At 40.0% G+C, this 27162-nt stretch overlaps 1 protein-coding gene and 1 long non-coding RNA gene across 3 annotated transcripts; one reads left to right on the plus strand and one right to left on the minus strand.

The window, feature by feature from the left end:
- On the plus strand, positions 1-5803 carry LOC116234897 (uncharacterized). 2 transcript variants are annotated; one of them, XR_016470934.1, is made up of 3 exons: positions 1-241; positions 928-1295; positions 5673-5803. It is a non-coding gene; the product is annotated as an uncharacterized LOC116234897 (long non-coding RNA). The 2 variants fall into 2 exon arrangements; XR_004168219.2 differs by lacking the exon at positions 928-1295 and adding an exon at positions 1358-1469 and having other exon boundaries at positions 2-241; positions 5673-5766.
- On the minus strand, positions 2181-26353 carry CUL4B (cullin 4B). The gene is made up of 21 exons (XM_031602743.2): positions 26203-26353; positions 24935-25444; positions 22176-22291; positions 18641-18744; positions 17137-17206; positions 16586-16659; positions 15469-15631; positions 15287-15376; positions 14935-15017; positions 13820-13887; positions 12644-12762; positions 11941-12133; positions 10879-10983; positions 10494-10604; positions 9678-9763; positions 8802-8909; positions 8544-8657; positions 7818-7923; positions 7571-7743; positions 6906-7058; positions 2181-6103 (listed from the first exon to the last, which is right to left on the minus strand). The coding sequence occupies exons 1-21, from the start codon at positions 26213-26215 to the stop codon at positions 6008-6010; spliced, it is 2655 nt and encodes an 884-aa protein (XP_031458603.1). The 5' UTR covers positions 26216-26353; the 3' UTR covers positions 2181-6007.
- Between the last annotated feature and the right edge of the window lie 809 nt (positions 26354-27162).

Raw genomic sequence — 27162 nt, forward strand, 5'->3', positions numbered from 1 at the left:
GAGTTCCTGCTTTTCTGGAGGAGGTGGTGATGGGAAACCAAACCATTAAATGCTGCTGGGCCAGCAAACTGCTGAGTCAAGACTGGGGCAATCACGTGGAATGCCAAAAAAAGAAACCTTTGTGCTGAGGTGAAGGGATCAGAGCCCAGGCGGCTGCAGAATTTCCTGCGAAAGCCCACTGAGATCTCACACTGTGACACAGCTGGAAAAACACGTTCCCAGCCTGCAGGCAGAAGCAAAGGTAGGGAGGCGGCGCTGAGCCACAGGCGTGTTATACAAGCGTGCTCAAGATGTCATTTTAACCATTTGCTGGCTGAGATATTCTGCCTTGAAGCAGACTTCTGTAAGCAAGCAGTGTGGGTCAGCAGGTCCCTGGCCATCCCACTGCCAGCAGCCCTGTGAGTTGTGAGCGACGAGGATGATGGTTGGGGGTATCTGGTGATGCTCAGGAGACATGACGTGTGTTGCAGAGCTGGATGGTCAGGCAGCTGGGCTAAGGAGCAGCAGCAGATGAGACTTGTGCATTCTGTGAGTTATGCCAAATTGCCTGAGTTAGAGCTGTTCTGTGGGGAAAAAAGGACAACTATTTTTCAGTGGGTGGGCTGACAACTCAGTGCATTCTGTAGGCTTGTAGGAGCATAGCAGAAAAATATCAGTAATCAGAAATTTGTATTTTTAGCTATGTACAAGCTGACTTCCTGAGGATAAATGTCAGCTTTGGAGCAGCAACTGCTTTGTGAAGATGCTCAGCTCCACATATTGAGCACCTCCTGCTTCTGCTCTTACGAAAGCATATTGACAGTAACTCGTTTGGAGAAACTTTGGCAGAAAGCTTCATGCTCGAGCAGAAAGCTGCGTCTAAAAGCACAGGGGTGGAAGGGAAATGGCATGATATAACCATTATCTTATTAGGATGTTTTACTGCAGGGCTGCAGCACTCCCCTGTGACCCAGCACGCCGGCATGACCCCTCTGCAGGCAGCCCCCAGCCACACACCGCATCCAGCCCTGAGCCAGCACCTCTCCTTGCCTTGTCCTGAGCAGCAGAACTTGTGTAGGCAACAGCAGCTATCCTGCTTGCGGCTGTCAGTCTGCCACGTGCTTTTGGAGCTGGGACCTCAGGAATAAAAAGCAAGAAACAAGAGGCAGTGCAGAGTGGCAGCAGCACAACCCCGTGCTCCCAGAACCCCTGGCTGCAGCCTACAGGCAGGCCTGGCCCAGCTCCACACGGGCTGTGCTTGTCTGATGAAGCAGAACTGCTAGACTTACGTGGTTTTGAAAGGACAGCTTTTCATGGTAAAAGATTACTTAAGCGTTTTAACACTGAAATACTTCATGATATTTCTCTTTTCCTCCAGCTCTAAAACAGAGGAGCTTCAAGCTGACAGACAGCCCCGATTTAAGGAGTTAAGCTGAAGAGCACTCATCACTACAAGCACATCTGCTGCATGCCAGCTACTTTCCCTAAGCGTAAGAGGGCTTTAGTTATGGCACTGCCATATACTACTTTACTGTAGAAAGACAGCTTTGAAGTTACTACTTTAGTGTGTATCTTTGGGATACAAGCAGCAGGGGGACAAGTTCCAGTAGATACTTGAAAGCCAGTCTTCTATCAGACATCAGTTACTTAAGCAGAAAAAATAATCACTGCCCTGCAGGTAAACCCATTGCTCCTTTCCCCAGTTCTTTCCGTGTTTGCAATAATGGTGCCCTCTCCCTTACATCCAGAATTCATCTCCCTTACATCCAGAGCAGAAAAAAAAAAAAAAAAAGGAAAAAAACAGATGATCTTAAATCGACTACTTGATTTGGTACCAGTTTCCCTTGAAATCAAGAGATTACTTTAAGAAATGCAATACACCTTACTGTAACAGAAATTAGAAGTATTTACTCCAACTATTCACTTAGTAGGACTTAAAAAAATAATACAAAATTCTGTAGGATTATGGAAAACATAGAAAGTCAGAAATGTTCTCTTGTAGTAGGAACTGTTAGTGGAAAGTCATCCCACGCTCCTGTCTCCAGGCTGCAGCAGAACAGAACACCTGAGCAGCACTAGCAGAAGCCGCCTGCTGTGCCTACTTTGAAGCACTGCCCACCCGAGGGATGTTTTAGGATCTCCCTGCATAGAATCATAGAATTGCTCAGGTTGGAAAAGACCTTAAAGATCACTGAGTTCAACCACAACCTAAGCATACTATGATACTGCAGCACGTGTCTTTAGCACAGCTGGTGGGAGGAATCACCGCTTCCTCTCCTGCAGTTCTCTGTGCTTTCAAACCCTTTCTCCGGAAGCAAAGAATAGAAATAATTCAGGAATGGAAGCTGCTTAGAAAACTCAAGGGATTTTAATGACCAAATGCAAAAGGAACTACTTGGATTCAGGTAGCAAACAGGTATGTTGCTAGCAGAGCACAAGCTGAAGATTTTAAAGAAGCCACAAACATGAGAAGCCCAACATACAGCAGTTTGAGGAAGAAGGCATTTTACACGAGAGTTTATCAACACAAAACTGTTTAATATTTATTAAATGACACAAAATACCTAGATAACAGACTCACTCTCTGAAAGGACATGTATTTACATTATTTACCAACTTTAAGAAAGACTCTCTGTACCCATATCAGACTTGTTATGAAACATTAAAAAGGTTTTGCTGCTTTTTGCATCAACGGATGCAATGGTGACACATGCCCTGTTTGCAAGTCTGCATAAACTCTAACTCTTTGATGCAGTGAAAAAGCACAATTTTATATTCCGGTAGCCGAGTGAAGAGGCTTCTGAGAAGTAACAGGGTTAGTTGTTTTCTTCTTCCCACTCCAGACATACTCTGAAGAATTGTTATACAAAAAGTATATTACATTTTTGAATGCTGCTGTACTCTTACAATTTTAGTGTAACTTTCCAAAGAAAATATTCTTCCTACTGTATGAAATCACTAAAAACAACCCAACAAAGTGGTATTTGGACATGTATTTAGATGCACTGTTTAATTAAAAAAAAAAAAAAGAAGAAAGCATTAGGGCAAATGATATGCTTAGGAAAAATCAACCAGCTGACTGATAAGAAAAGAGCAGAGACCAAAGTATGAAGCACAGCTAAAGCAACTTAATTTGCTAGGGTTTTTTTTTTTTTTCCTTTTTATTAACTATTTACTTTGGCACCTTTGTGTAAACTATAGAACAAAACAATGTTTACAAGACATTTGCAATTACAGCATTTAAACAAAATGGTCACTTTTTAAACCAGCCAAGACAAAAAAATATTCCATTTACGGGTATAAAGATTAAAAAACTTAAAATATATATTTCTAAGAATAAACTGCAATTTCTTATGAACAAGGTGCTATAAACTGCATGCAAGAGTCAAGATTAAAAATGCGTGGCCAAACAGACGAGCTGTGTTATAGCCAAATGAGCAGTGGTCCAAGCCCACTTGTTTTTTCATCCAGAGATATATATGGCTCAATAGGCAGGCACATGATCCCAGCAAGAGGTTGCAGAGTTGTACAGCCAGTCAATAACTCTTGGCTGCAGCTTTGTCATGAATGAGGAATGAATGAGACCTTAGCAGAAGAGATAAACAAGTTCTCAGGGAAAAGCCATGAAGAATGAGAAGCCTTCTCCCCTCCCTCCTGCTCCTCTAACTCAGCCCACTCAGTATTCTCAACGTCTGCTCTTTGGGTTGCTTTAACTGGATTGCCACTCGGGGCTGCCTCAGATCACTGAAGTCTTATGAGAGCTGAGGACATTTTTAATGTAATAATTTCTGCATTTAAGTTACTGAAGTGGATGGGATAAAAATTAAATAGGCCCTTGTACCTGTCTGCTTAGTCTGACTGATTGCAACAAGCTTATCTGATGAGGGAGGATTTTACCAGACCAGGTATTTTTAATGTGTGATGGTGTTTGACTGATTTGCTACAACCAAGTGAAGAGAACCAGTTTGACAGCAATTTCTACAGTCTCCTGTCTCCCAAAGAGTTTATGTTCCTTCTCCAAAACACCATTTTAAAAGGAATCTTTTATTGGCTAAAAATACAAAACATATACAAGAAAAAGGAACGTTGAATGGAAAACAGAGAAGGGTTGTCTTTTTTTTGGAGGGGGGGGGGGAGCATTCCTTTCTCCCCAGTGGATCACCATTTGAAATAATACTTAAAGACTTGGCTCTGTTAGCAGAGCAATCTTCAAGTTCTTTACCAAATAATTCTATTAATGCTTTTCTTACGGAGGCAATTGTAGCCCTGGATGCCTACCAGTAGTTATGCTGTAACAGTGTCAAAGGTTAAGGCAGATTTCCTGCAGATCGTGTAAAGAACTGTATTACAGTTACTAGAGGGTGACAGTAAGTAATTCACTAGGAGAAAAAAAAACCACCTGCTCCATCTGTCAACTGAGGACTGCGTACAAAAGCCTGAGAAAACACACAGCTGAAGAAAATACAGAATTAAACAATGGACCAAAAAAGCAGTAAGGATGGGATTTGTCAGATACAAAACGCACACACACACCACGCACACACACCCTCTCTCACATGTAGGCCCCTGAAAGTGGGATCACAGTGATAAAAGTTAGAGATCATAGAGCGCTAAGTTACACTGTCACTGAAAAGAAAGTAACATCTTGCTTACAGGAAATGTCTGGTATTCCCCAGGACTGTTAGTGCCTGAACAAAGATGAGGTTTTTCATTGTGCTCTGCAACACAGCTGATTGTAGGTCTAAAGCTTGGCTGTAAGGAAGAACTGTTACGTAGAGGAGTTACCTTTTCTGTTGACATTTTTTACCCCACGTATTCCTGTCGTACTGCTATAGCAATAAAAAACACAACCTGTTGAAAAAAAGCTCTACATTCAAGTGACTTATTCTCTCGTGTCTTATCAAGATGTAAAGAATGCTCTCTGGTCACCTAAGACAATGTTTTAGATGCCTTACAGCAATACTTAACTATCTTTCTGTATGAGAGGTAGGCTTCTGGGTTCTCGGAGGCCTGCCACATCTAGGGCTGAGTTCTTAAAGCTTTAAGTTAAAGCAATCCAAAGCAGGGCAGTCTTGTAAGTGCCCTGTCTAAACCTTGAGGTTTGTTCAAGTTCAGAATGTTGCAAAGCAAAACAAGTATTAAAATTAATTTGTAGTTTTTGTTCTTATAGCTTTACCACAAGAACAGTGTGGCTTTTCATAAATACCTTTAAATAGATTCTCTTTTGTAGAGTATTGCTGCCAAGAGGTGAAGGCCTCCTACCCATGTCCAGTAAAAACTGTCACTTTTGTTTCCATTATGGCTGTTTTATGCTTAAAATTCCCAAAGGTGAACACTAAGTCTTACAGGCAAGCCATATAAATACAAATCTGAACTTGTTTTGTTGTAGCAGTTATTTAAGAATGATATTTGTATATATATGCCCACACTACAAACTTTTATAAATCATTTTATATTGGTACCATTTTGTCTTAACTGCAACCAAGAACATATTCTACTAGATCAGCAATAAGCGTAGCTTGGCTTATTCCCCATTTCCCCTCCCCTTGAGAAAAATCCTTGTGTGGGTATCGTCCAAACCAATGGTATGTTGCTAACTGAAATGCATTCTGTACAGTAAATTAAAAGTTTGCATGCAGTTTAAGCATTTTAAAGGCTATTTTCTTATGTTAACCTTCTGTTTCCATTTAAAGGTGTGAAAGACATCTGTCATATCAAGGGACTCTCCTCTTCAGAACCAGAGTCAAATGGAATTACGAAGACCAGATACTTTCTTGCAGCTTCCTGCACATCTTACTAAATAACATGCAAAGAGTTCAACAGCATTCTTCTTAAAATGTAAATAGTACTCTTTAAATGGGCATGTTAACCACTGAAAGAAGTCCACTCTACTATACTCCTCCATTACACTGCTTTCATTCAGTCATCGGTAGTATAAAAAGTCAATTAACGGGATTAACAGGCTAGTTTATCCACTGGCAATTGCGTATGACACCAAGTGTGCAGTAAAACAAAGGCCAACATATGTTTATGCAATATAGTTGTACTGATTTGGGTTTTCTTTATCTCTTTCCATGTAGTCTCTGTCAATTAAGGATTCTATTCTCTTCTTAAGGTCAGCAGGCTGTAAAATTAAAGCAGATGTCAGCATTATTATTTTGTAGTCAATGCTTCTCAATTCTACCTAAGCCAAATATCCATACTGTTTGAGATGACTGATGAAACAAATTATAACTTACATCTCTCAACACATCAAAGCTTCTTAAATTTGCAGTGTGCAATTAAAGAGAAAGGTACAAAATTAGATAGGATGCACCACATGTCTGAGCTCAGATGTCAGCAGAGACTCATAGATTCTATGTTATCTAAGTTTTATGTCACTCATCTGGAAAATCAGTTTGCACTCATACACAGTAAGCTGTTCTTTCCCATATTGCATCTTTGGGCCACTTTAACTTTGAGACACCAATGTGTAATTTCCATTCCATAATTTTTTTATATAACACAATCTGTGTGGAAAAAAGCATTGTACATTTATTGGCTACTGATTTATTAAATGATATTAGCCATATTAAGTCAAGGATCAAAATTATTCCTGCGTATCTGAACCAGTTTTTCCATTTCTCTCAGGACTGCATTGCCACTACACCTAAACGGAAGAACATCAACATGCAAACAGCTTAGCTTCACCATTACTACTAACAAACTCCCAGTTCTGAAAACCTTTTTATGTTGTACTAATTTAGAGGTAATATTCACATGAACTAATGAAACTGGCACTTAAAAAAAAATCCTGAAATTATGTATTTTTCGATCCTCCTATCAGGAAAGAAGACACGTTTCAGATAGAAGCACTGTTTAACTGAGGACAGGTCAAAGAATGTGAAGAGAGAACAAATTTTAAATACAAGAAATCAGTACTACACCTTTACTGGGAATTTAAGCTGGTTGTAGACCTCTGACACAAGCAAGTTATGACTCAGTGTTTTTCTCATCTTCATAATTCGTACGATGGCCGCATCAATCTGGTATTGCCGGTCCTGGAATACTCTTTCTGTAGTGCTTGCCTGCTCCTCTACCTGATGGATCCATTTTAAAAGAGTTTTAAAAGAGAACACCAGAACTGTTGAATCCATTCTTCTTCATATCTAAGACAAGTCTTATTGTGAGACACTAAAATGTCTACTGTAAAATACTGGACATAAATCCTACAAAATATGGAAGCCCACTGTCTTAAGAATTTGTACTGGGAGTAAAATCTTTGCTTAAATTTTACATTAGCTGGCAAATTCACAGTGAATTTGTTCACAAATCAGTAAAGCTGTAGGGAATGATGAAGGGTGAACAGACCATTCACTTCTTGGAACTTCTGCTTTAGAGATGACTGATATCTAAGTTAGCACAGAAGCTCATGTTTAAATCTCCACTATTAAGTTTGTGCTATTATTCAAAATATGTGTGCATCCTTCACACAGATACCATTATGTACATTAAACTGGGAGGAATAAAGCTTATAAACGGGCAAGCAACAAGATACTTAACCCAAGAATAAAATACCTAGATTATTAGAAAAAACAACAAAGAAATATACCGTTTCTTTCATCTGAATTTGGTTGATTTTTATCCTGAACAGCTTATGTCTGAAATCATCATTGCATGTGAATTTATCACCATCTTCCACATCTTTTCCTTTGGGGCTCTTAGTCAGTACTCTAGCTTTGCCACAAGCCAGAGACTGAAGTGTCCTTCTCAGCTCTCCATCCTCTAAAGCAGAAACAAGTTGTTTAGTATTTTCACTCAAGAACACACTCAGAGCAGTCAGTGTTTTTAGTACCAACCTATCCCAGTGGCTTGCTTTATCTCCTCTAGACTGAACTCCTCCCCTTCATTAAACATGAGCAGCACTAGTGTCTGGAACAAGGAGACCTGAAGTTCTTTTTTGCCCTATCACAGAGGAAATAACAGACATCATTAGGCTGTTTTTAGGGGGATCAACTCACTCCTCTATGGCAATTATTTCACTTACAGGATGCAGTTGCTCCTTATTCATTTTAGAATAAGGAAGAATAAGTTATTGATCTCCTCATGTTTACTATGAAATGCAGAGTAAGATGGAGGTCAGATTAGACTACCACACCCACTGACAAAATTTGCTAACGTACGTATCAACTTAAGACAAATTCAAATCCAAAGTGTGCTTAAAATTACAATCTGAAAGACCTTTAATCCAAAATGTAATTACAAGCATTAGTTCAAAAACATAGTTGCTATTACTAACTTGGATAATACTTGTTTCATCGTTAACATTATGAAAAATAAAATGGAGTAAACATTCCCAGCTTTCAAGGGAAATCTTCCCAAGATATATTCACACCCATGAAGAAATGATAAAGGGAAATACTTGGAAGCTCTCTAAAAACTGCTACGTTCTTCCAAAACTTGTTTTTAATGAAAAGGCTTCTACGTTTGCTATCAGAGAACAAAAAGCATCTCTATACATTCCTAAGGCATACCCATATTTGGATCTGGCAAAGCCACAGGAATAAGAGAAACAAGATACTCACTTCTTTAAATTCTGCTTTTAGCACACAGTGTCCTAGAGTTGACTGCCACTGAAGTTTCCTACCACTGTGTTTTCCTAAGTAAAAGGTTTTGAAAATCTCCTGCAGTTTTACCATCTAGAAAATAGGGGAAAAAAAAATCCATGATACCAAACAATTTGTACTTTAAAAGCTCTGCAATAAAGTAAGACAAGTTGCAGATGACGTCAAGGTGCACTTCTGTTAGGTTGCTACTTGGTACAGTGTGTGTATATGCATTACCTCTGGGGGCAGATGAACCTCCATAGGCACGTAGGTTGGCCAATAACCCATAGTCAAGATATTCACTGTTAGTTCAATATTGCCAGGTACATTCTGATTTTGCATATACTGCAAAAAGAAACACATTGAGAGAAAACGGTGTTTGTTACATATGTTTTCAGCAAAACTGAAAAGCTAGCCAGAGCAGATATAATGAGAGCACAGAAGGCAATAACATAGGCAATAAAATGCAGGTTATCTAGAAGAAAATTAGAATACAAAAAAGCACTTTTCTGATATTCTAAAAGTGCTTTACAGGAAGATAATAACAAGAGTGATTTAGCAGGGCTGATGTGAAGATGCACCTAGTTATATGTGAATTGAGGAAACTAAGTTGAAGTTTGCATATAATCAAAACAGTACAGAACTGCCATAAGTAATGGCCAAAAGGATTGGCCTAGAGGCATTGTTACCTGCTTAAATGACTAAACTTATGAGACAGTCCCATCAGAACACAATGTTATTAACTAGCATTAAAATGTTTTTAATTTTACGGTTCTTCTTGCATTACATTTCTTTTCCCTCTTCTTTTTTTCCCCTTTTGAAAACAACTAGTAAATTCAGCAACATTTTCAAAAAGTACTGAAACAAATTAAGAAATCAACTCCCACTGATTTTCAGTAGGAACTGCTTTCCCTGTCAGATATTTGGGCACTCCCTTTGAAAGCAATCACTTATATTACAGATAAGTGGAATAATCCAAAAGGAGTTTAACTCAAATTACAATAGAAATGTTTACAATTAAAGACATTCTGAATCTCTTAGTAGACTTTCTGAGAATACCTCACTCAAAAAAGCAAGTAAATGAAGGAGCCATGGCAGGCTTTTGAGCAGTACCTGTTTAAATTGTATCATTATGTCTTTTGAAAGCTCCATATCTTTAAACATTCCTTCAAGTTTGCTCGTGAAAGCAGCTCCACATTCTATATATAAAAAAAGAGAAATTCATTCTTAAAAATAACTTTTATCAAATACTATAGAGTAGCTAGTCTAAATATAAGAATGCATGTTGAAGCAGGATGACCTATTTCATCAAGTGTTCTTAAATAAAGATCTGGATATAATTATGATAATAAGGATACAAACAACAGGAGGGGGGGGGAATGTTTTAGAGTGGCAGTTACTTTGCAACCAGATTTTTTTCCCCCCGTGGAAAATGGACCATTCTTCCTCGAACTGCACTGGCTATTTGTCACTCAGACTTTTATTCCAGTATTCATGAGCTTCCTGCCAAACTGTCTCAATGGTGCAACAACACTCTGAGTTGTAAAAATCCTGCTCATACCACCCACAGACTCCATTCTAAAGCAATGAAGACCAGACTACAGAACTGCTAGCCCACAGCTTCATGTTACTGACCTCACATGGAGTAAATATGAAGAGAGGCCATCCTCAAGTTCTCTGAACATATCACTGATAAACTCTGCATGGAATGTCAACTCTATCACACAGGCCAAAATACAGAACGAGCTTCAAACTGTTGGGTTTTGGCTATTACTGTTACAGTTACTAAATTTAAAGCTAATGATTCTCCTCAAAAAACACCAAAAGATTTTTGCTGTCATATGGAGAGGGAAATATAAACAGTATTTCTGAGTAGTCCCATTAGAGTGACTATTTTCAAACAAGGCTGAAAGAACCAGAGATATTTACCATGTTTGAGTTTGGAAAGCATAGATTTTTCAGCATCTACTGAAGCACTCTTCCCAACTAATAGTCTCTTTGCTAGATCTTTTTTATAGAAGGCCTCAAACACATCTTTTCCTGTAAGAGATGAGATTTGGCAGTGATCACAAAACATTGGGAGCTCTTATATAAACATTTTTTCTTTTAGTATTAAGGGGCTTAATTCAAGGCTCAGTAAAACCAACAAGGACCTTGGTGTTAATATTTCAATAGATTTGGAGACAGATCTCACTACAGGAATTATCATTAAACAGCAGTACACTTAAAAATGCAGAAAGACTGCAAAAGTGAATTCAATGTACCTTTATGTTGCTAATTAAACAACTGTATCCACACAAAAAAGAACACTTACCATATATGAATCTAAATATGATCATAATTTTATCCAGCATTTTTTCAAGTTCTTCATCAGTAGCTTCTTTGTTGCCTGCCCGAAGCTTTGAATCTACATATTTAGCTAAAAGGACATTAAAGAATAAGTTTAGGACATGCCCAGTGTCACAATGAAACAGTACCTTAACGTTTCTTGTTTTTATATCTAGTATTGTTAAATCTTTTGGAAATTAAAGGATCTTGAGGTTGCTTTAATCACAGCTAGCTAGAGTTATAAATCTCTTTTCAGATAAGCAATTACTGCATCTTAACTTTAGTAGAGTTAAATAAATTTTTTGTGTATGCATGAAATTCTGGTCTGTATTACAATGTTGGTGTAAAAAGCCAACACTGCTATAAGTTAACATGGCTATAGTAGTAAAGATCATGATAAAGAAAAGAAATATGTAAACTAGTATTTAAAAGTATGGGCTACGCCACCCAATTTCTCTAACAGATTGCAGTCTAACTTCCAATTGTTTGGTAAGCATGTGAAAAAGAAGGGCAGAAAGCATCATGCCACAAGCCTGAAAGCACAACAGGCAGCAAAGCCACTATTAGGCATCCAGGCAAACCATTAAGGTTTGCAGAGAGCTAGACACAACACAAAGATGTAAGCAACCTTCTTTGTAAGCTACAGAGGCTCTGTTACCAAGGAGATGATGAGTACAGTGCAATGCCACTTCTCTCCACTTTTATAAAAACAAATATCTGTGTGGAGCCGTAACACAGTTACGTAAGCTTCTGAAGAAGTCAAAATTACTAGCAGTATTCTCAAAACTGGAAACCAATCAACTGCTGCAATGCCTAAGTGCTAATAGCTTTCACTTTTCTATAACCTTACCAATTAATTGTAAAGCTTAACAGTAACCTCTGAAGGAACTCACCAGCATAACAAAGTACAAGAGATCTCACAGTCTGAGGATGCATTGCGTGTTAAGGCACAACATACAATTCCATCACATCTCCTTAAGCTGCATTGCCAACTCCCTCCCATCCCTCCCACCAAATTCTCACATGGGAAGAGACAGAAACAAAATACCTATAAGTTCAGCTGGCTTATTTGGTCTTTTGTTAATGAATGTTTCAAAGGCTTCTTTCATGGCATTTACAAACTTCTCATTCTTGAGAAAGCAAACATCAATAATATGGTCAACCTTATCTTTAAAATCAAGCAGTTCTTGGACCATGGTTTTGTCTTTTTCTGGATTAATTACTATGGTGCTACCAAATGCCTGCAAAATAAAACATATCTTTCAATTAGCCTGAATAATAACATTTCTAAAGCCTAAGTTATCTTTGTAATACTTAGGTTTTGATATTCAAGTTAAGTTGCACTAACACAACAGAAGATACAGCATTATAAATGAACTACTACATAATCATTCTCAGAACTTGAACGTCGATTCAAAACCAAATTAACATATTCAGAACTTTTTTTCTGACAGTAAATTTTAAAAGGACGATAACAGAAGTATTCTGTCAGTATCAAAAATAGTTATCTCCCACAGTTAGCTATAAACAAAATAACTCCAAATTTGTTTACATTTTGGCAATTAAACAGCTGATGTTTTCTTCAATATGACTTGAACAGTTACCGTTCTTTACCCAGTAGAATTTGAAAGGCAACACATTAAATGTTTATCAGCAAGTACTGTTTAATTCTCATAGATGCAATAGTTTCCAGAGATCACTGAAGTTCCTGTGTATAAATTCCACCAACACCAGAGTTCTAAAAACAATACCTTTATGTACTCAATCCAGTGTTGCAAGAGAACTTGCACTCCACCTCTCACACGACTGAATAACTGATACAGAAGGGACAGGTCTTGAATTCGGTTTTCATCCAGAAGGTGGTTTAAACCTGCAAATAAGGGAATTTTAGTAGCAGTTAAAAACCTACACTAATTCAAAGAGAGCACTGCTTATAACTACAGTAAGGAATCTCTTCAGTGCTGGTATTTCTTATTAGTTCCCCTCCCTGGTTTAAAAAACTATCCAGCTAACAGAAAGAGTAAAACGCAGAATGGCTACTTGAGCTGATTCTTAGGCTAGTTCACATATCACATCACTTTTGCCTACTTCTGCTTTACTATTCCCTTAAAATTTGAGGGCTTTATGCTCTACTGATCAGTAGGACAGGTTTCTTGCTAATTCCAGCTGAAAAAATAAATTTTACAGGTGTTTGAAGGCAAGAAGTTTCAAGAAATAACTTCACCTTCAACTTTAAAATTTTTGGCAAAAGGCCTGACACTCAACAAAAAGGCTCTAAGAAAAGTAGCTGGGTAAATACTAAACACTTGATATTCCTCTGAACAAAGAAACTACCCCAGATGTGCAAAAAGATGCTCACACACCTCTGTCATCCAGAATCTGGCAAGCAAGAACCAGGTCACTTCCTTTCTCCACTTTTGATGAACCCACATTTATCTCCAGACCATCTCTCAGAGTAACAAAGGATCATTCTGATTCCACAGATACTGTTGCAGAGCTGTGGCAATGTTCTTTGCAGCTCAAGGCTTTTTTATTTATTTATTTTTTTAAGTTGTATTTTATGAATAGCAAGTAATGAGTATTTCTCTCTTCTGGTAAAACCATAATTCAAATGCTACCCCCTTACCTCTCAGTGTCCAAAATAATACTTAACACATTGAACTGAACAGAACCCTAATTTAGTTTTCATTTTCTTTTGTTGTGTATGTGAAAACCACCATTGTGGCCCTAACAAGAAGAACAGTACTTGCCTGCTTGCAAAATGGTCAGTGCTATTTCATGAACTGAGTTGCAAAGGGCATTACAGAATGATGTAAGCTTGTGTCCTCCCCCAGCATTTGAATCTGTCACTTTTTTTTTTTTTCCAGTACAAGAACTGAAAGCCCCAAGCAAAAATTAGAAACGTTTCTATAAAGAAGAAAGATTACCTTTCTGGAGAATGGCTGTTAAATGTTCACCTAGAAGTTGCTTTTCTACAGTAGCAATTAGTGGCTTCCTATAGAAGAAAATGTTTAGAATTACTTTTCTTTTTTCCAGTACTGACAAATCCATTTTTTGAGATGATGTTAACTAGACTTGTCATCGGGAGTGCTCTTATTATCTGTGGCCAAGGACCTAAAATGGGAATACACATATTTATCCTTTTTCCTTCTCAGTAAATGTTTTTTTCGCCATTTGTTGATTGAGGAATTAATTCTCATATTAAGCACGCAGTGACCTCTAGGCAGCTGGACAATGATTCCACCAGTGAAGAAGCTGAACAAGAAGTCTGTGAAAGAATACACCTTTTCCTGCTTTGTGGGAGATTTGCCTTGGGAGCAGGAAATAAAGACATCTCATGAACCAAGAGGTATTCAAATGAAATAAGAAGCCAGCCACTGATAATGGTGTGGAAGAAGGAAGCCACTAAATGAGCCCAAGTTTTTAACAGCTTAAGGAAGTAAGAAATCAAAATTTAAGTTTAGCAGCAAAGCACCTTCCTCACTGGAATCCTTTGTACCTGCTTTTTAAGAAGTTGCTAATACTTGCTCGTAGTTTTATTACAGCGGTGAGCACAGCAACCACAGCTTTATGTTAGAAGGACATTTCTCATGCCCTACAGCGATGACTTCCCCTTGGTTTATATTCAGGGACAGGATTTCCTCAAAAAGACTGAAGGGTGTCATTACTCAGTATCTCACACTCCATAACAAACATGCAAATATTCCTTTGTAAACATCAAAAGTTTTTTTACTTGAGAATTCTCTCAAATAAATTGGCCCTATCTTTTTCAGGTAAGATAAAAGCTGATTATTTGCATTTCAGGAAGATGCTCAGACTGGGAGTGGCAGCCTCTATTTCTCCAAGCAGATACCCAACAATGTTTAAGTCAAAATTAATAGTGGCTTAGAAAAAAAGAGTAGCAGATGAGTCAACCAAGACAGTGTTTCATCATAACCAAGAAATTTTGGGGAACAAGAAGCATTTGATAGTCAGTCAATAACTGAAACAAACTGATGGCCCTCAAGAAAAGAGCCAAAACAAGCAAAGAGATTGCACTTACTGCGTGCTCTGATCCAAATAAGTGATTATCCTGTCTGCTTCTTCTTCCAAGCGCTTGTTGACATGGTGAAGATATTCTGGAACCTGAAAATGCCAGCATAGTTTTGTATGTTTTAAAAATCAGGAGAGGAAAAAAAATCAGTAATACTGGCTGACAGCAGCAACAGATCCAGTTCTAAGGGGCAATCATCAGCACTCTGAAGGCAACTCCAAGTGAATTTGCTTTTCAGACTATGATAAAACATGCAAGGCACATTATGGCCCAACACAATACGTAATGCAGCAGAATAGTTCCTCTCCTTGAAAAACACTCAATTATTAGGTATAATAATATTGTTAAGCATTCAAAATACCTCACGTTCCTGCATAAGCCTCTGTCCTTCTGCTGCATACAGACGGTTAGTTTCTTCCAAGAATCGGTGCTCAAAAGAATCTTGATAAATCTAGAGAAACAACACAGCGATCCACGGTAAAGCTTACTAAACACTAAATAAGAGTAAGATATTATTTAAAGTTAACACAAAAGTTTACTCACCTGCAAGTCAGAAAGCATGCTCAGAAGGCTTCGCAGTAAGCTCCTATCAATAGCCTCACCATTTCTTTCTCTCTCAATCAGCAGAAGAATGCCATCAATAGTTTTGTTCTGAACCTTCTGATCACTGATTATATGAGTCCTGAACAATTCTAGCCCCATATCCCTAAAAAGAAAATAAAAATTATTTAATAAATTAAGAATCACCTCTAAATAATACATTAATAAAACAAGACCTAGATCTAATAGAGAGCCTAATAGCTTTCTCCAAATTCCTCTGCACCCAAATCACTTAAGATGGATAAACACATACATACTAAAATAAATAATGATAACATGCCAGCAGTAAACTACAGATTTTGAAGACCAACGCACACATTTTTCCTAAATAATCGCTGAACTTTGGCAGCATTTTCTTTTTTACTTGGCAGATGACAGAAAACTGTTTGAACAGCAGCCTCCACAAGGAGAGGAACATATCATCCTCACTCCCATACATAAATTGTTGGGCAATATTCCTTTTTGTCCATCGCTTCCTCATCTTTATTTCTCTTCGGCAGTCCTTAGAAAAACTCAGTGATTTGAAAGACAAGAATGGATCACAGCTTAAGGCATCTCAGTTCAAAATGTTCCATGAATTTGGAAATGTGATTGTGGACATTTCTAGAAAATTCAGGCCCTTCATCAATCATTCTTTTATTCTGTGGCAAAGTAATTTACACAGCTTAGCTCCCAGTCAAGAGCCAAACACAGTATGGTTATGGCATTAATTATTAGAACAAGAGGGAAAATAACTTGCTCTTATTCCAGGTAACTTTTCCCCTTCAAAAGCATTCAATGAATACTACACGTGTAAAAAGCAATACCCAAACAAGCCAAACCCTAGCACATCAGTTGCTGAACATGAATACTGTTTTATATTGCACAAACTGGATGCTGATATCTACTTAGCTGAGACTTTCTATCAGTTATTCTAGAAGAATCTGCAATTCACGGTAAGTACATTAAAATGGAAGAAGGTGTGTCTTCACCATCTAATTTACAGGTCAGTGGAAAGTACTTTGCCAGACAAGTGACAATTTAAATAACCCCCTCATAATATTATTCTTTGTGCTCTTACCAAATAGATGGCAGCATCGAATTCTGAAGTACGTAAGTTCGGTCCAAGAACAAAAAAATACTTCTAATCATAATCTGGTATGAGAAGAAATAAAAAAAAACCACAATTATTTCACTCTTGAAACTGAAGAGCAAAACAAATGATGCTCAATGACAACAACAAAGAAATCCCCAAGTGGGGTTTCAGGCAGTTTGTTCAGAGCGCGCTGCCAACCCCAGAGGGACATTCAGTGTGACACTTAGCATTCTTCTCCTGAAAAGAATAGCTTCTTTCATAATAGGTACAAACAGAAAACAGCCTGCATGGAAATAACTGTTTCGAGTTGTGCTGTCCCCCCCTCCCTGCTCCAGTGTCACACCATATCAAGAAATACACTACTGTATCTTCAAGGCTCTATTTCTAATGTACTAGGTACAATGTATTTCACAAAGAAGCCTTATCAAAATGTAAGACAATGTCTCAGAAGCACAGTGTGTTGGTAAGGGAACAGAATTAAGTAAAGCATCAGCTGGACTAGTAAACTGCTTTTCTTCACAAAGAGAAAAACTTACCATTTGTCTGCAGTGATCTTGCCAACATTTGTCTATTTTCTTTAGAAAAAGAACACTATCCAATGAGTCCGTGAAGAAATCATTAAGAAAATTATGATTAATAGATTGTATTAGCATTGAATTTAACTTAAAAACAAAACAAAACAAAAACCACTTAACAGTACAACAAACTCACCTACTACCAAGTAGAAGCACCTGATTTCTTTCAAGGTGTTTAATTTTAGTGAAGGCCATGGTATAAACAAACTATTCTCAATAATGACAAACCCGAACAATTCCAACTTTTTTTTTTTTTAAACCTAAATACTTCTGAATGTTTTGTCCAATGCCCCAGCTTGGAGAAGACGTGCAGAGAGCACTGAAAACCCACATACTTGAAACTCCAACAATCCACAACATACACAAATTGCTCCAAAAGTAATGCCTCTTATTTATTTCCACAGAAACAACCAGAAGGAGCACAGTAACACTAGCTGATAGAGCATGATAGAGGAAAGTCACAGCTATAAAACACTGTGTTTCAACAGTTACCACCACTAGCTCTGCACTTGCACCAGCCATGAACAAGAGCCTGCATGCCACACTCATAACTACCTGCACCAGCAGAGGTGACCTCTGTCACTGCTGCTGAAATGCACCACCCAGCCCTCACTGTACTCACATCCACTGTTTGGTCTCCATCAATGTTCAGCAAATGTCAATGAATGTCAATGGGTGCATTTTTTTCCTGCATGAAGGGATTCAGTTCCAGCCTTTTGCTCCTTACACACTCCCCTGTCAGATGTCATTCTGTCAGAGTACTCCTCTGCTGCCATCTGTCACACAGCCACACAGTGTAATGGGACCTGTGGGAAGGTTCAGCCTCTACTGCTGTACCATCACCATAAAATATGAGGCATTACTTTTAGAGCAGCCCCACTACATATAGCTACTGTAACTTCAGCTCACATCAACAGGTAACATCAGGAGATAAAAATTTGTCCTCAAAGTTCTACCTGTAACTCATCTTGCAGCATAATTCTGGTACCAACCCAAACCCACTTCATAAGATCTCATTCTGATGCAACTCCAGACTTCTCTAGATGAAGTATTCTGATCCTCTGAACCAGTACCACCGCACCTCCCCAGACCAGTAGGACTTTTCAAACAAGACAGGAACTAGCTGCTCCAACTTTCCTATTTACCTGAACAAGGCAATTTGAGCATGTGATACAATGAACGGTCTTTGAAGTCTTACTCTGAAGTCTAATCTGAACTTCTATAAATGTCAAAATGTTTCCTATGAACCAATGAAACTTTCTCAACAAGTTCGCAGATGGTTACAGATATAAAGGAATCAGAATTAGTCTTTGTGAGGTCCTACAAAAACACAAATAGATCCAACTATACAAAAACCAGAAATTCAGCTCACCATAGCTCAGTGTCATGAACTACTTAGAGAAATCCATCACTACATACTGGCAGGTAAAAACATTTTGGCTTGTCAACAGCTAAAAAAGGATATTCTCTGAACTGGTGAATTTGTGCTTTAATGTGGTCTTCACAGATTTGTCTCAACTGTTTGTACAAGTTTGCTGAAATCTTGTAGGAGCAGAGATTTTCAACAGCCTGAAATAAAGAGAAAGCGATAGTAAGAAGTCTGTGCTCTCACATGTGGTTTCACAAGGACAAAAAAAACATGGGCTTCTTCTGCTTCTCACTCAAAATTCGTCATCTTCTGATTGTAGCACTTCACATCTACATGCCAAACACCAGAGATAAGTGACACTGCAATGGTAAGAGGCAAAGGAGAGCTGTGCCCTGAGCAGCTTAGAACATAAGAGCTTATTAATTTCAGTGTACAGAGCATGCCTATTCCATTACACTGAAGCCCCCTCAAATACTTGCTAACAGCTCACACAAACTGTTAAATAGCTAACAGCCACTGTTACAAGCACAGCAATAACCAAGGCAGTTCATCTGTAATCACTGCTGGGGTACACTGCACTTCTTGATGTAGATAGCACAAGTGCAGTCAGTAAATATGGGCTCTGTGACACAGCAAAGCTGAAACAAAAGCCAGCCAACACGGCCAACAGGAAAATCTTGCATAAGCTCATCAGAAAGAAACAGGTACAGCAAGAGTAAGCACGACAATTAAAGTTGAGCCAGCATCTTCTGAGCATCAATGTACAGAAATGTGAGCCAGGTATGGGACATCTGAATTAGGATTATTAGAAAAGCCAGAAATTGTCAAAATACACAGGTCTTAGTATTTGTAAACAGCAATAAATTCATCTGTCTTAACACATAAGGAATCCCAAACAGGTACAACAATACAATAGAACACATTCTAGATTACAGTTCAAAGTAGGTTGTGAAGGACAATCAACTCTATTGTGCTGCACCACCCATTGGGTTGGCTCAACATTAATTCCCAAGATCTGCTGCTGCTTATTTGCTGTTTTGATTTCAGAAGGAAAAGATGATTGAAAACACCAAGTTTAAAGAAATTGATTAAAGTTCCACTAAGTGCAATAAGCAGACTACTACTTCTCCAGCTTCCTTTGGAGAAGTCAGCAGTGAGCAAGAAAGATGGATGCTTCTCACTTGCTAGTTGCCTGCACAGCCCCTCAGCCTCACTTCTACCCAGCACTCCAATCCCAGCAGCTATTTTGCTGTACTTGAGCAGCAGGTGAGAGCTCCTGCTCAGCTCAGCCACTTCAGCTGAACATCCTCCTAACCACTGCCTATCAATCCAAGTGCTATTTAACCACACTGCCACAAATCCTTAGAGAGCTTGACCTTCTTGCTGCAGACAGAAAAACACATACGAGCACGTGCTTGTTTCTATATAGTGTTCATATAAAGCTGTGCTTTTCCATTTGTGCATCAGAAATCCCAAAACGTTAAACACAAGGCATGTATTGGAATACCAAATACAAAGCCTCTGCATCTTCGTTGGTAACAACCATAAAAATATTTTAATTTGTGAATTCTGCCCCACTTACTGGCATTACAATGAGGATTTTTAAGAGGACAAACTTTCTAAGCATGCAGACAAAAGTTTTAGCAGATTTGCTTTATGAAGCACAACACTGCTGCAACGCTACTGACAATTTTACTGCTAGAATCACAAGACATTATTCTATACAAGGAATTCCTGATAACTTTAGTAGCTGTAATTCATCATCAAGTGGTTTTATTCCGAATTACCAAAATAAAACCTTTCATCAAGACATCCGTGTCTTACAGATGGTCAAAACATCTGAACCCATGAATTCAAGGTGAATTCTAGTCTTTTAATTAAAGCATCCAAACGAGGGCTTGTGTGAGGAAAAGCAGGAACAAAACAAGCACTGCTTTGATGAAGGAACCTCAGAATTTCCCAGAAGTACTATGATTAATTTAGGGAAAAAAAAAAAATTATAGATATGGTACCAAAGATCTAGATCTTTACTTTCTGGTATTAATAAAAGGATTGTTCCAATAAAGCAGCAGTCGGTTCCACAGAACTTCAGCTATTCACAAGTGTTATCTCTCCTCTTGGATGGGGAACAAAGCAAGTGCAAAACTAACAGCCCACAAACAAAACCTTAATGTTTGCTCAGTGAGGTTTTCCATCACAGACAAGAGTGAAACTAAACAACTTAACTCCATTGAAAAAAAAAAGGCATCCTATTTTGAGGTGTGCAGCAACAGCTTCTGCAGCTTCTGCAACTTCCTCTATGCTTGGATAATGGTGTCTGCCAAGGCACATTTGGAATCAGATCCATTTACCAAACAGTTGTTCAGAAATGACATCAGTAAGCACTAAAACCACTGGTGATTCCTAATCATTTTAAATCACATTTTTAGATTTATAAAAAGAATAGGAAAATAATCATACTTGACTGCACACTATTTTCTTGAAAGGTATCTACATTATTATGATGTTATAGAGATTTTAAAGAAAAACCTTATCCTTTTCTGCAAGTAGAAGCATAATTAAAAACTAAGGCTGTGATAAAAACCAGCAGGAATTTAAGTGGCAACTTCACAGCAGATACAAAGCTTTATTAACAACCTGGCATCTTTAAGCCATTTTGAACACACTGCAGTACTTGACTGGCAGTTATCTGCCCTGCTCTTCAGTCTACACCAAGTTATTTTAAATACGAGCCAATGCAGCGGTCTGTACTTCGTTATTATTTTCACCACTGAGCATTATAAAAAAGTGTAATAACCTTAAAAATGCAGGAACTTGGCCTGGGAGGATCCAGGTTTCATGAGGAATGCAACTTATTTTTCCCTCAATCTGATCCCAAACCTTGTGCAAACTGCATTTCTGTCCCAAGCTTTTCACAGAAACCAGGCAAATCTAATACAATGTTTATCAGAACGGGGAGGGAGTGAGGAAGAACAAACTCAAAAACAGATAAACAGAACGATATATAGAGAAACAGAGCAACCAACAAGGTAATAAAAGCTTTCAAAGTAATTAGAGTGCTTCCCTGTATCAAGCTTAAGCAGTAAAGCCACTAAAACTCTAAGTTCAGACCAGGTGAGGAGGAAGAAAAGTCTCCTTATCACATTCACCAAAAAAGAAGTTGAGTTTATAAATAAAATATTATGAGACAGAGTTTAAGATTGACCACTTCCTCAAAGGTTTAGGGCAAAACAATCAGAGCTGTTGCTGAAAACAAACAAAAGTGAGTTCTCACTTGTTGGACATAATGCTGAGTGACAAGCAATTACAGACAAACTGAACCACGACAGTATTATATTTAGTTTTAAAAAGGCAAACAAAAAAAGTTGGTTTTCAAATGAATTCCTTATGAGCCTCAATCAGAGCTATAAGTAATCTTTTTCTTACCTAAACACCACCTTTTGAGGACTTTCATATTTCTCCTTTAGCAGCTACACACCACAAACCCCAAATACAGCTACCTGCCTTATTTATCAACAAAACATCACGTTCTTGCCATTACTGTAAGATCAAACAACAGGAAAAGACACCAGAAAAACCCCAAACCATCAAGAAAATCCCTCATCTCAATACTTCTGCTTAAAGCACTTACCTGATAGAGCTCCTCTAAGTTGTACTTAATGGAAGTACTGTTCTGGATTGCTTCTACGGCTTCTTTCAGTTTTTGCCAGGTTTCATCTGTGTAGTTTTCAGGCAATTTGGGTTTATCTTGAAAAAAAATTATTTTATAGAGTTTGAGAAAGCATTTAATAAGAGTCAAATATTTTACCTTTTACTAAAAGCACAAATATAACTCAGAGAGGAGAAAAGTATAAGTTGAAGTTCTAGGTTATAGTTCACACATGAAAAGAAAGCAATAAAGCAAAAGCAGCTTCTTACATGTGAAATGGCAACTATAAATCCAGCATTACTCTTCACATACACATGACAAGAGCAGCAGCCCTAACAGTCTGTGATTGTATTGAAAAATACAAATAAAAACGAATCCAAGTAACTCGGGGAGCACTAAAACCCTGGAAGGTTGCTCTGGATCTTTGTTACACTCCCTTCTAGTTTCAGAACAGTACAGCTAACAGAGTGAAAACAAAACAAAACAACAAAATGATGGATTAAGAAATACGGAGTTGTGTATAGCATACTTTTAACTAAATATATGAATTTAACTCTGCATTAACACTTGGAAAGAAACTCCCAATAAATGTGCATAGAAATAGTGTAATACAGGCTTTACGGTCACAAGGAAAATCTCTGGATTTTGAACTGATCTATTTATGTCTCTCTTGGGTTTGGCCAGAGGATATTTGTACAGTTAAGGCCTCTTTTAATGCTCATACAGCTCAGGCGTTTGCAGATTTTCCAGAAGAGGCCCTGCTATGCAGTGCCCACAACAAGACCAAAGCAATTAGCACGGGATGAAAAAGATTACCCACGTCACATTCTCAGAAAACCAGACTATTTTAAAATTACGTGTTCTCAAGCTAGCTCAAGTGACCCCTTTTGTTGGGTCACAGAAGTTCCCCAATGCAAATGGGAAAAGGAAAAAAATTAGGAAGTCAGATGCATATCAGTGTCACCAACAAGTGAAGCTGACTGCATTCAAATGGACTTCTGCAAACTTAAAAGTAAAAACAAAACAAAACAAACAACCAAACACTTCAAAGCTTTCTGATTTCTCTTGGGGATAAAAAAAATCCTACTTCTGCTTACTTTCCTCCCCTATACATTTTCCTCCAGCACTGGCAATATCCCAACACTGACTGTACCACACAGAGACAACTCACTACAACTGGGACTTGCTCATTTTCACTAGCCTGTAATGAATAAGACATACAGGAGTTAACACCAAGATTCTGAATCTCAGGAAGTTGTAAAGGATGTGTATTGCTATTGCAGACAAAAGCACACTACGATTATTAGTCATCTTGGCATGTGAGCATAAATAAAAACCAGAGATGCAGATTCTCAAGACATTCTTTTTAAGGAAGTGACTCCAAGACCAATTCATAAGCAATGATGATTGCAGCACCACGCCATCCATGACATGTAGTTAATATTTTAAGTGTGAAAAGTTGCCTTCTCTTAAAAATAACGGAGTACACGCAGCAGTGGCATTTATTTCTCATCATCATGCATCCTAAATACGATGTTTAAAACAACCAAATGAACAGATGGTGACATGGCAGCAAGGGACCAGGAACATTCTTGCAAGTTAGGTGGTCCTTAAAGCAAGAAGTCATGCTAGAACATTACAGTGGTTCAGGTAATCCTAATTGTCACCTTTTGTGCTATCTCTGCAGCACATTTGTATCAACTGCATCTTTAGAAATAAGTTTTAATCTCTGTGAGATCTTTAAGCCCTCTCTTCTCCTACCCAAACATACAAAGAAAAATAAAAACACTCAGGAAAGTAAGTTTTTGGATTACTGTAAAAGAGAAGAATGGGCTAACAAGAAAACCTCACCATTTTCAGATGTTTTAAGGGTAAAAACTAAAGAATTTTAGCTAGGCTCTCTGCCTTCACCTGGTTCAATTTTGTTCATTAGAATATCACGCAACATTCATATCAGAAAGCTTCGTTTCCCTGCTTCAGTTGGTTTCAAGTCATAACACTGGAAAAGCTCCATCATGTTGGTTGAGAAATTACAAAATAATGTAAATTTGAAAAGAAAAAAGGAAGACTGTATTAAAGTAGAAAAAGATGTTAAAAAAAAATTAAACAGTAAGTATAGCAGTGAGGATATGCAGGAAAAATAACCCGCAGAAGTCTGAACTACCTACTTTGAAGTCAAGTAGGGGAAGCAGAAAGGAAATCCACCTTAATAGCTGGATAATCACATTAGTTTCAACATTTAAAACTAAGCACAAGCAGATTAACCTACAAACGGACAAAATACACATGGGCAAGACGTGTAGATTCAAGTCTATTTTTTTTTAAAAGTGTATTTTGCAAAGACTTACCATAAACAAGGCTAAAACATACAGTATGCCCTGAGTCGGGATTACTGGAAAAGTGTTTTCAAACTTTAGAAGTTTGATCAAAGGTGATTTACACACTTAGGCAGTAAAACATTTCCTTCAACAACTAGATAGGGCCTTCTCCTCAACACAGTGAGAACACGGGCAGAACAATAAGCCCAGGCAGGGAAGTCTGGCTCAGGATGTGCACGTGATCGGGCAAGGATGCATCATCAACATAACCCCCCTTTACATAAGCATAGGAACGTTTACCACAGAAAAGCATTTCCTGTAAAACCTGGAGCTATTTGAAAGACAACCGGTTTTCACGTTGAAAACAAAACACAAAGTCGAGCGTCAGCTCCACAGAGATTGTGAGGAATTACAGGCTGTTACCTTTAAAGTTCTTGATCACTAATTTCTTAGCGGAGCCAGGTTTACTGTTGGCAAAACTGGACACAGTAGAGGAGGCAGCTTTGGTCAGGCCATTGGCGTGATGCCCTACGGCCACTGAAGAAATTAAAAGGCTTTTATTTTTGAGCTGCTGTTGGTGCTGCTGTTGAGAAGAGGCAGCGGGAGAGGAGGAGGAAGAAGACTCTTCCGCCATCTTCACATCGAGTCCGATAAAATCCAAGGAGTCCTCAAAGCGCAGCTTCTTCTGGAGGTGATGGTTGGAGGAGGCAACCCCTGAGGAGGAGCACGAAGAGGCGGTGATGACCAAAGAAGACGAGGAGGAGTTGTTTTTGGAAGGAGATGAGGAACAGGAGGAAATGGAATCGAATTCCTCTCTTTCGGAGTTGCTGTTATTTAACTTTCTCTTCTTGCAGGAGGAGCTGCTGCCGCTACTACCATCGGTGGCAGGCCTGACCTCCTGAGCTGCAGTGGAGGGGTTGGGGGAAGAGAAACCTGTGGGAAACATGAACACACAGAAATGAGCAGGCTGAGGGGCACCAAATCCTGGCGGTACGACAGAGAGGAGAGAGGTTCCGTGTCGGCCTCCGGCGTCTCTCAGCGGAGTCCTTTAACTCCTCTCTCCGTATCAACAGAGTCCCTCGGTATTCCCCCTCCTTCGCCTTCTTATCCCTCGGAGGAATCACCGGCTCTCCTCTCTTCCCCTTCTCCTTGGGACTTTCTTTCTCCTCGCAGCTCTCCGTCTCCCGCCGCCACTCCTCCCTCAGGGCAGCGCCTCCGCCCCCGCCTCTCGCCACCCGCGGGCTCTTCTCAGCGCCGTTCTCCGGCCGCGGCGGCTCCCCGCAGCCCCGCCACCACCTCTCCTCCTCCGAGCGGCAGCGGGCGGGCCGAGCGCGGCCCCGGCGGCCCGGCCTCAGCGCGGCCCTCAGCGCGGCCCTCAGCGCGGCCCCCGCCGCCCGCTCCCCGCGCGGCTCCCGCCCGCCCCTCTCCGCTGCCGGGGCGCTGCCGGGGCGGCCGGGCCCGGGGCTTGTTATTGTCAGTGCGGGCGGGGAGGGAGCCTAAAGATGGCGGCGCATCCGCTCGCTGTGCATGCCGGGGCGCGGCCGCCAGACGGGCCCCGCTTCGGCCCCGGCGGCGCGACCCTGCCCGCGAGGCCCTTCCTCCCAACCGCCCCTCCCGTCGCTCCCGCGCTCGGCCCCGCAGCCGCCGCCGCCTCCTCTCCCCGGCCGCCGTCTCGCTGCCCTCTGACCTACCGGAAGTGATCATGGTTGCCGGCCGCTCTAACGGCCGCCCGCCGGACCCCCTCGCGCGCCGGCGCAGGGCGTGGCGTACGGGGAGTGGGCGTGGCCAACGGGCCTCGGTGGGCTCCGCAGCGGCGCGATCGCTGCTGACGTCCGGTCCGCGCGCGGGGTTGTGCGCATGCGCGGGGCGGGGCGGGCGCTGCGGCTGCGCTCAGGGCTGCGGCCGTGCGGTGCTGGCGGGGAGCGCCGGCGGTGGGAGATGCGGTTGCAGAGGAAGGCGCTGCCGGTCGGGAGCGGGTAGCGGCTGGTCGGGGCCGTGCCGTGCCGTGCCGAGACTGCCGCTGTGGCTTCGCTATTTTCCCAATGAAACACGGGGGGAGGGAGTTTAAACGTTTGTTGATTACGTGTATCAGTATTGTATCGTGTTTTGGTCCTTTCCTGTTTTTTTTTTTTTTCTTTTTTCTTTAGTACTGCGTGTGAGCTGACTGTGTTTCGCTTGAATAAATTATGCTGTGCGTGATTTTACTTTGCGTGGCTGCTGTCATTTGTAAGCATTGCTTTTTAATTAGTTCTGGTGTCGCAGTTGATTCATTGCTTTGCTATAGAAAAGGAGCTCGGATGGTGGCCTGGCCTTTTACATCCTCCACGCCAGCAGTGATGTTTCCATCTGGATGTCAGCCTGTGTGGCTGTATGGCACTTAGCTGCTTGCAGAACAAACCCTGTCCTGGCTGCTTTTCAAAAAGACAAGGAGCTGTTCTGTGTACTGGAGATGGAATTACTGCAGTTGATTTGTTTTGATTCCAATGAATGCTGTGCTTGTCTTCACTTGGGTCCACGTGGGTTGATGGCTGTCATCCCCGTCCCTGAGGTGTTCAAGGCCAGATTGGATGGGGCCCTGGGCAGCCTGGTCTAGCATTAGGTGGGATGGTTGGTGGCCCTGCGTGTGGCAGGGGGTTGGAGATTCGTGATCT

This window comes from Phasianus colchicus, chromosome 14 (genome assembly GCF_987193195.1).
Source record: "Phasianus colchicus chromosome 14, bPhaCol1.hap1.1, whole genome shotgun sequence".
Classification (NCBI taxonomy): Eukaryota; Metazoa; Chordata; class Aves; order Galliformes; family Phasianidae; genus Phasianus; species Phasianus colchicus.

What these genes read in the sequence shown, in the direction of transcription:
- CUL4B (XM_031602743.2), bottom strand. An exon ending in AACAGCCATTCTCCAGAAAG is followed by an intron (nt 12,763 to 13,819) that starts GTAATCTTTCTT and finishes CCTTATTTGCAG; the next exon opens with GTTTAAACCACCTTCTGGAT. An exon ending in ACTGGATTGAGTACATAAAG is followed by an intron (nt 12,134 to 12,643) that starts GTATTGTTTTTA and finishes TTTATTTTGCAG; the next exon opens with GCATTTGGTAGCACCATAGT.